The 11,639-nt window shown below is 47.1% G+C and overlaps 1 protein-coding gene across 1 annotated transcript; it reads right to left on the bottom strand.

Annotated features, from left to right (window-relative positions):
• Positions 1-560: 560 nt before the first annotated feature.
• On the bottom strand, positions 561-1,987 carry LOC125527944 (proline-rich protein 4-like). The gene is made up of 2 exons (XM_087542932.1): positions 1,775-1,987; positions 561-1,686 (listed from the first exon to the last, which is right to left on the bottom strand). Exons 1-2 carry the CDS (start codon positions 1,917-1,919, stop codon positions 1,199-1,201), a joined length of 633 nt encoding a protein of 210 aa, XP_087399058.1. The 5' UTR covers positions 1,920-1,987; the 3' UTR covers positions 561-1,198.
• Positions 1,988-11,639: the final 9,652 nt, after the last annotated feature.

Genomic DNA, 11,639 nt, shown 5'->3' with positions numbered 1-11,639 from the left:
GCTGCCATCGACAAGGTTAGGCTGGTTCTGGTGGCTGCAATGGTCATTCGGTGGTTAAGGAACCTCGCTGTAATTTTTATTGATTGTGGTGCTTTGTAATTGTACTTCTAGTGAACTTTTACAATAGGTCTGGATCGTTTTCATCAAAATTAAAAAAAAATGTCTAGCTATTACATGATCTACCTCATTGTCTTCTGTGAGCTCTGAAGCATTGTTCAAACCTTACCCTTGTAAATCCATACCTGACTTAGCAAGTTCTCTCCAGCCCAAGTAGTATTGATTGTTTGGTCTTCAACAGTTCGGGCCAAATATGCCCCCTCGTGTACTTGAGTTGGACCGGGTCATGGCTCAGTTCCCCTCCTGCTTAGGCTGAAAGAAGTCCAAGGACGGGCAGTATGAATGCATGATCCCTGGTGGTAGCTGCAATTCTGTTTTTGACATGAATGCCATGAGTTGTCCATGACAGATCCATTTGCACACCTGACTGAATTCCACTTGAGTTTCAGTCCACAGATCTGAAAACCGGCTGAAAGTAATGATGGTCTCAGGCAACTACACAATGGCAAAACCATTTTTCCATTAAAGAGACCGCCACACAGTTATTACATGAACTAAAAACAAAAAAGAATGTGAATAAAAGTAAAAGCAAGCCTAAAACATCAGGCAAAACATGAACTAAATGCAGGCATCACACACTAGAACAAAATCAAGCCAAAAAAGCCAACATCTCCGGTAATCCCATTGACTCAAATGGACTTGATTAAATTACTAAGAACTACGTATACAAAACACACACCGAAATTACAAAATCTTTAAAAAGCAGTACAAGCACACTGATCCCTGTGTTCCTCACAACTGTTATTCTGAACTCTCAACCGTGCAGTGCAGATACTAAACCGGGGCAGCGAATAGCAGAAGACCAAACAATACACCCACGCATGCATGCAAAACGGATCATGAATATCAACGTCGATCACTCAATGATCACCAATGAGGACGGGGCTTCGACCCGTTGGCTGGGCAGCTGAGGTTTCTGTCAGCCCGCCCGAGTTCGAGTCCCGGCACGAATGCGCGGTGCTCACGGAGTTTCTCCTATAAAGAAAAGCCAACGAGGGTTAGCCCTTGGGTTGATCTCACACAATGATCACCAACCCGTTGATGAGATTTCATCGCTGGGCAGGACGGTGGTAGACAGGACTCAGTGGTGTCCGTGGTATCCACCGCCGCCACCGCCGCCGTAGGTGGGCGTGGGAGGGACGTGGTGGTAGTCCGGGTGGGGTTGCGGCTTGGGCTCCAGCTTGGGCACGGGGCCGTAGTCTGGGTGGGGCTGGGGCTTGGGCTCCGGCTTGGGTGGCACAGGCTTCTTATGATGGAAGTGCTTGATGATGTGCTTCTTGATCGGCCCGCACAGGGTCACCGACGCGCACTCTGGCGATGCCACCGCGTTCGTCTTGGCGCCCGCGACGACGCCGAAGGTGGTGCCCTCGGACACCGGCACGATCCTGGATGGCTCCTGCCCAGGGCACGCTGTGTTGGAGGCTGCGCTGTGGAGCTGCGCGACGCAGTCGGTGCCGTGGAGGTTGGCGGCCAGGGGCACGCTGAAGGTGCCGGTGCCGTCGAGGCCGCCCACCGTCTTGCTCTGGTAGTCGCCGTGGACGTTCTTGCACTTGATCGCCACCTGAAGACCTGATGTGCATTCATGGCCGAACAAGAGTGAGCTAATTTCAATATGTATGTGTGCTTTGATGCAACGTGGCCGATCTAGCTAGCTTACCTTTGAAAGCTTCCTCGGCCTTGATGTTCTTCCTGGTGCAGTCGGCGCACTTGGCCAGGCCGACCACGACGGATGCCGCCTCGGCGTTGGCGACGGCGATCGCCAGCAGGACGGCGAGGACAAGTGCTCTCGTCGGCGCCGCCATGCCCGAACCTCTAATCGAACCCCACTACTTGCCTGTGTGAAGTGAGTAGCTAGCAGGTAGCAGCTCGATGGATGGATGGATGAATGGAACAGGCGACGCATGGTTTATATAGGCATCCGCATTGAAGGATACGATGCAGCTCGTTGATGATCTGATCTGGCTGCAAGCCAAGAAAAAGCGAGGCAATGAGAGACAGACCAATTTTCGTCTGGCGCGCCGAAATTTCAGATGGCGAATTAAAACACGGTTGGTTCCAGAGTCCACTGCACGCATCGATCAACGATTTGATCCACGTCGTCATTTGTTATTCGGTTGATGATCAACTTTGCATTGGCTGGTGGTTGATCGCGTCGTTCTCGTACGCACGTAGGTTCCACGCGGCATGCACATGGATATGCATGCATACAGCGTACGTACATGCCCTTTTTACCGTCTAGTACCTCTGTCTTGATTTGTTGATCTTTTTTGGTATTTTGCGTCAAAATTTTATCATAGATTTAACTGATAAAATGTTAATGCATGTTATAAAAAATTATATCGTTGGATTCGTATTCAAACATAGTTTTCAATAATATTGATTTTTTACAACACGCATTAACATTTTGTAATTAAATATATAGTTAAAATTTGGCACAAAATACTCGGTGACCAATAAATCAGGACCAAGGTAGTAGAGCGTACTTAAGTCAAAGCATTCTCTCTGTTGATCCCTTTCTGCCGGTGTGGTGCGCCTCCCGCTCATTTAATTGGCAAGGACGTGGCTAGGGGTAAGTGTTGACTAAAAGACGTTTAGGTCAGTTGATCTGTTTTGAGCCGTCGGATGTAAGATGAATGGCCAGACCATCTTCTCCAACCTCCCGCTGCCCTCCGGTTCATCTCTTACCTAAAACCACCCCACGCATCACAGGCCCAACTTTCTGCCTCCATCGCCCGCGGCCGGTGGTGCTCCCGCATCAACCTCACCGCACCACCACCCACCGTCGTGCTAGCGCCGCCCCCGACCATCCCTTTAAACTGGCGACCATGAGATTTTTTTTGGCGAGCTTCCACCTGCACCCCTCAACTTTCGTACTTGACTCCGCCGACTACACCTCATTCCTTTATGAGGCATTGACATGTAAATAATCTGAATTGGCAAAGCAACAATAGTTGGAGCTAGTAGCGTCGATTGGTTGGTTAGAAGCTTAATTAGAAAGCAATCTTAAAGTGACATAATCTATACCAATATAAAAAGATCCAAATGGGCAGATCCAAACCATCTCAATCATCAAATCATGTTATCTAGCGGTTCAGATCGCTCCAATGTTCAACACCAAACACGTTTAACGCTCTAATTACTCACCACTGCCATTGGTTATAAACACGTTTTGACTCAACGTTATCCCTTGAAATCTGCCATGTAATTAATATCCTACCATTCCCGCGAAAAAGTAATTGATATCTTACCAAATACCAACATGCAACAGATATATCTTACCTAATATAACGTGCAACTAATATCCTATCTAATATAAACGTGCATTGCACGTACATTATTACTAGTAATGTAAAAACGTCTTAAACTTTGAATATGACTTCGATTGCAGCCATACATATTTTGTTCTACAGTTCTAGATAGCTGTATTCCATTGAGTTGAAATTGCTCTACAACTACCGGCTCATCAAATTTGGGATTTCTATCGTGCCACAATATTTTGGTAAGTAGTTTCCATATCAGCTAAATCAAGATCGGGGCTATTATAGTACTACGCACCAATGCAACCATGGCTCCTATGTGCATGGAGAGAGTACGGGAGGAGATGGAATGGTGTTGCGGGACGACAAGGGAGCTGTGATTTTCTCATCATGTCGTTGTCTCCGCTCATACTACTCGCCGCTTGAGGCGGAGCTAGCTGCTTGCCTCGAAGGAATCGGTCTGGCACTCGCTCACACTGATAACAACCTGATCATTGAACTTGACTGTAAAGAAGCTGTGGACATGCTGAATGACATAGGCATGAATTGATGAGCTGTGGCTAGTATGGTAGAGGAGGTGAAGAGCATGCTGTATGGCATCCGATATCACAAAATCGTGCATGCAGGCAGGCCATGCAATGCTGCTGCTCACTATATGGCGCATATGGGGCGTTGTTCCCAGCGTACGGCCGTTTGGTTTAGCTCCGGGCCAGAGGATTTTATGTATGATCTGTGAAACTGAGTGTAGACTCATTACTTAATTAATATACACTATTTTCACCCGCAAAAAAAAACCATGAACCCTGACCATACACCATTCACGTGATTCCGATTAGGAAGAAGAAGAGGGTGTGGATGTTAGGATGTGGATGGCACTCCAGACGGATCATGAAGGATGCAGAGGAGAGGGGCGATGGCGGCAACATCCCAGGCACTGGTGCGTGTTGGCGATAGTGATGATGGGGTTTTGCACCACATACAGGACAAGCTGAGTGTGCACTTGATAAATGATGAACGACAAACGTCTAAAACTAAGTGATTAGATGTCCATTAAATTCTAGAAAACAAAGATGTTGATACGAAGGGTGTGTATATCAATCTTCGCTTCACCGCTCCGCCGACGGTTGCGTAGAGAATACATCCATAAAATGAAAGGGTATTTCATATAACCCAAAGTTTAAAACCCCTTTAGATGAAGCACACATATGTTCCACAACTATGAATTGCTATACCTATTTACAATTGGGAGCATGAGGGTTTGGGGGATGGGGGGGGGGGGCATTCGCCCCTTTAGCCCCATTGAAGTTCCACTAATGTGTCCAAGTGACCAAATAAAGAAAAGGTAGTACATAAGTAGGAGATCAATGTTGGTCCAAACCTATTAACAAGCGAAAATAATCCTCAATTTACTCCCTGATACCAAAAAAGAAGAAGACACCCTTCTCCCCCAATCAGACGTACTGAACACACAAAATTCATGAGCAGAATGTTGTGCGATGCTATCGCACAACATTAAAATGGCTAGCCCATCGCGGATAACTACGAGCCTGCGATGGTTCTAAGATCGGTGACGCATGACCAAAACAGCTAAAATCAAAGCGCTGCAGGATAGCAAAAACATATGAAAAAATAACTGTTGAGCATGCACTAAGACTGAGGAGGGCGTAGAGGTGGCGAAAATTGCTCAATACCTTGAACCGACGACCAACACTGATAACCTCCCCCCACCCCACCCCTCCCGACCACTGCTTTTCTTCGAAAAGGGGGGACTCCCCGGCCTCTGCATCAGAACGTTGCATACGGCCAGCTTTATTAATAAGCAAATAGGTTCAACAAAGGTCATAAAGCTGAAGTGAAAGTAAAAGAAAAGCTCACATAGAGACTATAAAAAAGTAACCATAGCGCCACAACCGGCCGGCATCAACAAGATAAGGAAACTAATTGCCTATCCTATTACATGACCGCCATCCAAACCGGTTAAAAATATCCCGTGCTACCATCTCCCATCGGATAGATCCAGTAACCAAACGCTCCTTGGCCTCCGTTGGAGTGAGTAGCGACCACATACGGATCAAAGCAGTGGCTCGGAAGATAACCTGCAAAAATTGAAAATTTGTTGTTCTATTAAAAACCAAATCATTTCTGCAGTTCCAAACTGCCCACAATAAAGCACATACTCCTACGCGAATGTGTCTCGCTGTTTCGGCCTGTATCCCGTTAAGCCATGTTCCAAATAACATGCTGACAGAATTCGGAGGAATAATATTAAAGGCTATGTACACCGTCCGCCATAGCACTTTTGCCAGCGGGCAGTCAAGAAAAAGGTGTTTGATGGTTTCATCTTGATTACAAAAACTGCACCTAGTAGGTCCTGTCCAGTTGCGCTTTGCTAGATTGTCCTTAGTTAAGATGACTTGTTTATGAACAAACCACATAAACACTTTAATTTTCAAAGGAACTTTGACTTTCCAAACCTGTTTGGAACTAGGAATGGAGCTGGAATTGATAACATCGAGATACATCGATTTAACTGTAAATTCCCCATTCCTAGTAAGATTCCAGCGCAACTGATCGGGTTGTTGAGATAACTGGACCTCCATCAGTCTACGCACTAAATAGAGCCAAGCCTCCCAACGATTACCGGCTAGCGTTCTCCTGAATTGAATATTGAGGGGGATGGACTGAAATTCCCGACCACTGCTTGACTGATTGTGAGGCCGACGAGAGATCTCCACCGACCTCCTATCCATACCACCCCTCTCCCACTGGTAGAAAAAGGGCCTATAGTCCCGGTTCCTGAACCAGGACTAAAGTGTCGGTACTAATGCCCTGTACCTTTAGTCCCGGTTCAATCCAGAACCGGGAGTGATGGGCCTCCACGTGGGCAGTGCGTAGAGCCCAGGCAGGAGACCCTTTGGTCCCGGTTGGTGGCACCAACCGGGACCAATAGGCATCCACGTGTCAGCATTTCTGTGGCTGGGGTTTTTGTTTTTTTTTGAAAGGGGGGGGGGTTGGGGGGTTTTGGGGGGTTAATTTAGGTGTTTCATATATTGTGTTAGCTAGCTATAATTAATAGAGAGAAGTGTCCTCTCTTACGTCCGTGCTTGGTCGACGCTACGTACTATACATACGTATAGAGAGGACTAGACACGCTAGTTAGCTAGTAAGCAAACGAAGGAAACAGAAGATCGTCATGAACATATATGCATACAGAGAGAAGTGATATCGACCACCTCTCCTTCTCCGAGAGATTGGTCGAACAACAAGTTCTCGTATATCTATCCGACACTACCGGCTACATATATACAATAATTATCTCTTACAAATATAATCATACGGACTCATGGTCCACATAGTATTCTCCGTCTTCAGCGATCACTTGGTCAAGAAAGAATGCCGCCAATTCCTCTTGAATTGCTCGCATGCGAGCTGGTGCTAGGAGTTCATCCCGCTTCCGAAACATCTAATTTGAAGAAGGGGGTCAATACATATATATATGAATGAATGAAACTCAATACAAATGATGGTAATAAAATAAAATTGTGAATGTTGTTATTTACGTACTTCATATTGTTCGTCAGAGTACCCGCCCCGCTCACAGGTCGTGTGGCGGATGGACTCGCAGACGTAGTATCCACAGAAATCATTCCCTTTTTCCTGCCACAACCACTTTACAAGAAATAGAGGTCAATCAAACTGATAAGCAAGAATGCTAAATGGTATTGATGAAACTAGCGCTTGAATCACTAGGAGATGCGCGGAACATGCTACTATAGTACTTACTTTCGGGTGTCTAAATTCCAGCTCCTTCGGCAATCCTGGAACTTTTCTGGTGAATTTTCTCCAAACCCTGCCGGACAAAGAAAACAATTACTTGATATCAGGAAATGAACAAAGTTGCTGATATGGTGGATAATGATCGATTTAACTTACTTCTTGAGGATTTCAGTCATGTCCGCATACTCCTGGGGATCTTTTCGTTTAGAGTCCAAGACGGTTACTACTCCCTGCTCAAGCCTAATCTCTAGGAGAATATAGTGGAAACTGCACACGCATGCATAACTCATCAATTACATTACTATAACCTGGACTAATATATAAGGGAAACCGAATATGCACAAGACAGTAACACTCACTTGAAGTTGTAAGGAAAGAGTATTATATCTTTTTTCATTTTTTTGAATGATCGTAGCAAGTTGGCCTCGGTATCTCCGGGACGATGTTGAACCTCAGTTGCATCTATGAGATATGTGTTAACGAACCCAATATCACCGATTTGTCTTTTCTTCAATTCGGCGATCTTCATTCTGCATAATATAGTGAGGATAATTATAAATACATGCAATGAAAGAGATGAGCTATATAGAGAGACTTAATGACAGAAGTAGTAGTACTTACAGACAGTAGCAGGTGATCGTTGTTTTATGGAGGGCCAATTGATTGAAAAATTGATAGAACTCCTCAAATGGAATAGGCAACAACTCAATTCCAACGAGGTCATGCTCCGGTTTAACTCTCGCATACAAAGTACTCTCCCCCAGACTCTCTGCAGATTTTCAAGTACCAATCATGTAATCTTCGCATCATCGTTGTTAAAGATTTTTCATCTTTGACGAGAGGCTTCCCGTACTCGTATCTGTGTATCTGCACCTCCATGGGATCATAATGTACATCGTCGGGCAGGTAATCGTCAACATTGCCATAACCGGGCACCATCCTCGGATCGACGATGTCACTAGGCACCTTGAGGGGGGGGCACGATTGCTTCGCTTGTTCGCCGAGCTGGGCAATTTGTTTCCCAGCTGCTCGTCGTTCTTTCAGCCTTTGATCACTGACTGTACTTCCCGACCGCTCCGCTTCGGCCCATGTCTTTGCAATAATGTGCTCATAGTTGCCTTTCGGCGGAGACTTGGGTGGTTTTGCCAGGGCAGCCAGAGTGCGCTTCACTTTCACCGGATCTACCTTCTCCTCCGGAGGTGGATGTCTCTTTGCTCTCAACCCTTGAAACCAGTCATCCACTTCGGTTCGCGCGATCTCGGCGTTCTCCTCCGGGGTCCTCTCATATGGTAACTTCTCTGGAGTCTTCAGAGAAGGACCGAATCTGTATGTCCTCCCGCCTCTGGTTGTACTGCTAGACGCCGACCGAGCAGACGGAGCAGTTGTCTTCTTTACTTGCTTACGAGGCGGAGGAGAAGGACTACGACGCGCCAGAGCAGCTGGAGCGGCGGCAGGTCTCTTCCGCCCTTGCTGACGAGGCGGAGAAGGAGGAGGCTGGCTGCTCGGGCGCGTCGGCGCAGGCGGAGAAGGAGGCGGAGTGCCGCCACGCGCCGGAGAAGGAGCCGGCCGAGGGCCCTGATCATCACTCGCCGGAGGAGGAGGCGGTGGAGGAGGCGGAGTGCCCTGATTCACTGGAGAAGGAGGAGGAGGCGGAGGCGTCCAGTTCGGAAGGTTGATGAGCTCCTTCCGCCATAGGCATGGAGTCTTCAGAGCAGACCCCAGCCAAGTCTCCCCTTCACCGGTAGGGTGGTCAAGCTGGAGGTCCTCAAATCCCTCCGTTATTTCATCCACCATCACCCTAGCATATCCTTCTGGAATCGGCCGGCAGTGAAAAGTTGCGCCGGGTTCAGTAGGATAAACAGAGCCAACAGCCGCCTTGACCTTCAAATTCATCCATTGCGTCATAAGGTGGCAATTTTGAGACTCCGTGATAGCATCCACGGGATAGCTGGCAGGAGCCATCAAGGCATGCTCTGGCTGAAGCAGCTCAGTGGAACCCACGCTGCTTTTGCGCTGAGATGGCGGGGTAGCTTCGGGGGAGGCTTCGACAGTACGTTTGCTACGATTTGCTTCTCGTTCCTCTATCGCGTCTACCCTTGCTTGCAGCGCTTGCATTTGGGTCTGCTGCACTTTTTTCCTCCTCTCATGGGATTTGTAACCGCCTGCGTCCGGAAACCCAACCTTCCACGGAATGGAGCCTGGCATGCCTCGTGTCCGTCCAGGGTGCTCAGGATTCCCGAGGGCCATTGTGAGCTCGTCGTTCTCTCTGTCTGGAAAGACTTCCCTTGCTGCGCTGCTTCGATATACTGCTTAAGCTTCCTGACTGGTATGTCCATTTGATCGTTCGTCCAAATGCACTTCCCTGTTATAGGGTCCAAGTTTCCGCCAGCGCCGAAGAACCAAGTCCGGCAACGGTCTGGCCAGCTAATTGTCTCTGGTTCGATCCCTTTATCAACCAGATCATTCTCAGTCTTGGCCCACTTAGGCCGGGCTACGAGGTAGCCACCTGACCCCGTGCGATGGTGAAGCATCTTCTTCGCAGCATTTTGCTTGTTTGTCGCCGACATCTTCTTACTCTTTTCCGATGTCTTGTGGGCCACAAATGCGGGCCAGTGATTTCTGATCTTCTCATATCTGCCCTTAAATTCTAGTGTCTCATTATTTTCGACAAACTTATTCAGCTCTTTCTTCCACCTCCTGAATAGTTCTGCCATCCTCTTAAGAGCAAAAGACTTGATTAATTGCTCTTTAACTGGGTTCTCTGGATTATCCTCTGGCGATAGGGTGAAATTTGACTTCAGCTCAGTCCAAAGGTCATTTTTTGCATATCATTGACATAAGACACCTCAGGGTCTTCTGTAGCCGACTTAAACCATTGTTGGATGCTTATCGGGATCTTGTCCCTAACCAGAACCCCACACTGAGCAACAAATGCGCTCTTTGTCCGGAGGGGTTCAATCGGTTGGCCGTCGGGCGCGATTGCTATGATCTCAAACTTTTCATCCGAGCTCAACTTTTTCTTCGGGCCTCATCTCTTTACCGAAGTTGTGCTCGATCTGGAGGGCTAGAAAAAAGAACAAAGACTTAATTAATATGCGTACATACCAAAACAATGAATGCATCAATCAGCTAGTCAGCACAGGCTTAACTAATATATATACCTGGCCGGACTCGGTTCGGTCACCGGATCCGTCATCACGGTCACCTTCTTGCACCGGCATTGGGTCACCGGAGCCGTCCTCATGTTCTTCTTCTTGCACCGGCATTAGGTCACCGTAGCCAGCTTGTTCACCCTCTCCTTCCAGACCATCGGTGTCGTTGAGAAACAACGAGACGGCATCACTTCCTTCTGCGATTATGTCCCTCAACAACGCTTCTTTTGCTTCGTCTTGGGCGGTGTCCATAGTTTCTACAAATATTTACAACATGGCAATTATTATTCAAACATGACAGATGTATATATTAGTGCCAAACGTAGAACTAGCTACCTAATCATAGTAAGGAATCATATATATTACTTAGTGGCCTCGACCCCCCCCCCCACGTGTTGAAGCTATCGGGAGGGGGTATATATCGACAACGACGACACTACATCTATATGTCCCTCGACGACCCTCGTTCCCGATAAAAAAAGAGGAAGAAGAAGAAAAAAAAAGAGGAGAAGAAAGAATAGAGGAGAAGAACTACTCTATTCTTTCTTCTCCTCTTTTTTTTCTTCTTCCTCTTCTTTTTTTATCCTGTTCTTCCTCTCATGTTCGAGAGGATCGTCGAGGGGTCGGAAGGTTGCCTAGTGTCAAAGGATTCAACAAAACCATGTCTTCATCATTAGGCGAAAGTAACATGTGCATGATGGTACGAAGCTCTCCAAAGTTATTTTGGAACGGAGTCCCAGATAAGATAATTCGCTTTTTGGTACAAAGTTCAGCAACACCTTCCAAATATCGTTATTTGGAAGGCCTTTGCTGAAATTCATACAAAAAGGCAAATTATCCTATCCGGGACACCATTCCAAAATAACTTTGGAGGACTTCGTCATGCCCTGATTACTTCCGGCTAATGATGAAGCCATGGATTTCTTCAATACTTTGACACTAGGAAACCTCTCTCGACCCCTTGGCGATCCTCGACCCCTTGAACCCTCGACGACCCTGGAACCCTCGACCCCTAGACGACCCTGGAACCCTCGACCCTCGATCCCTAGACCCTATAGAACCCTCGAACCCTCGACCCTGAAACCCTCGACCCTTGACCCCTTAACGACCCTCGACCCTCTACCCTAGTTCCCGATCCTCGACCCCTCGGCGATCCTCGACACCCTCGTTCCCGATAAAAATTAAGAAGAAGAAGAAGAAGAAGAAGAAGAAGAAGAAGAAAAAAGAGGAGAAGAAGAAAGGAATAGCTAGAGGAGAAGATCGAAGAAAAGAAGAAGAAAAAAAAGAGGAGAAGAAGAAAGGAATAGTGGAGATAGAATATTCTATTTTCTCTTCC

The sequence above is a fragment of the Triticum urartu genome, chromosome 2A (genome assembly GCF_056163025.1).
Source record: "Triticum urartu cultivar PI428250 chromosome 2A, HENAU_Tu73, whole genome shotgun sequence".
In the NCBI taxonomy this organism is placed as follows: Eukaryota; Viridiplantae; Streptophyta; class Magnoliopsida; order Poales; family Poaceae; genus Triticum; species Triticum urartu.
The sequence above is the reverse complement of the archived record's forward strand: the minus strand, read 5'-3'. Positions and strand labels throughout refer to the sequence as shown.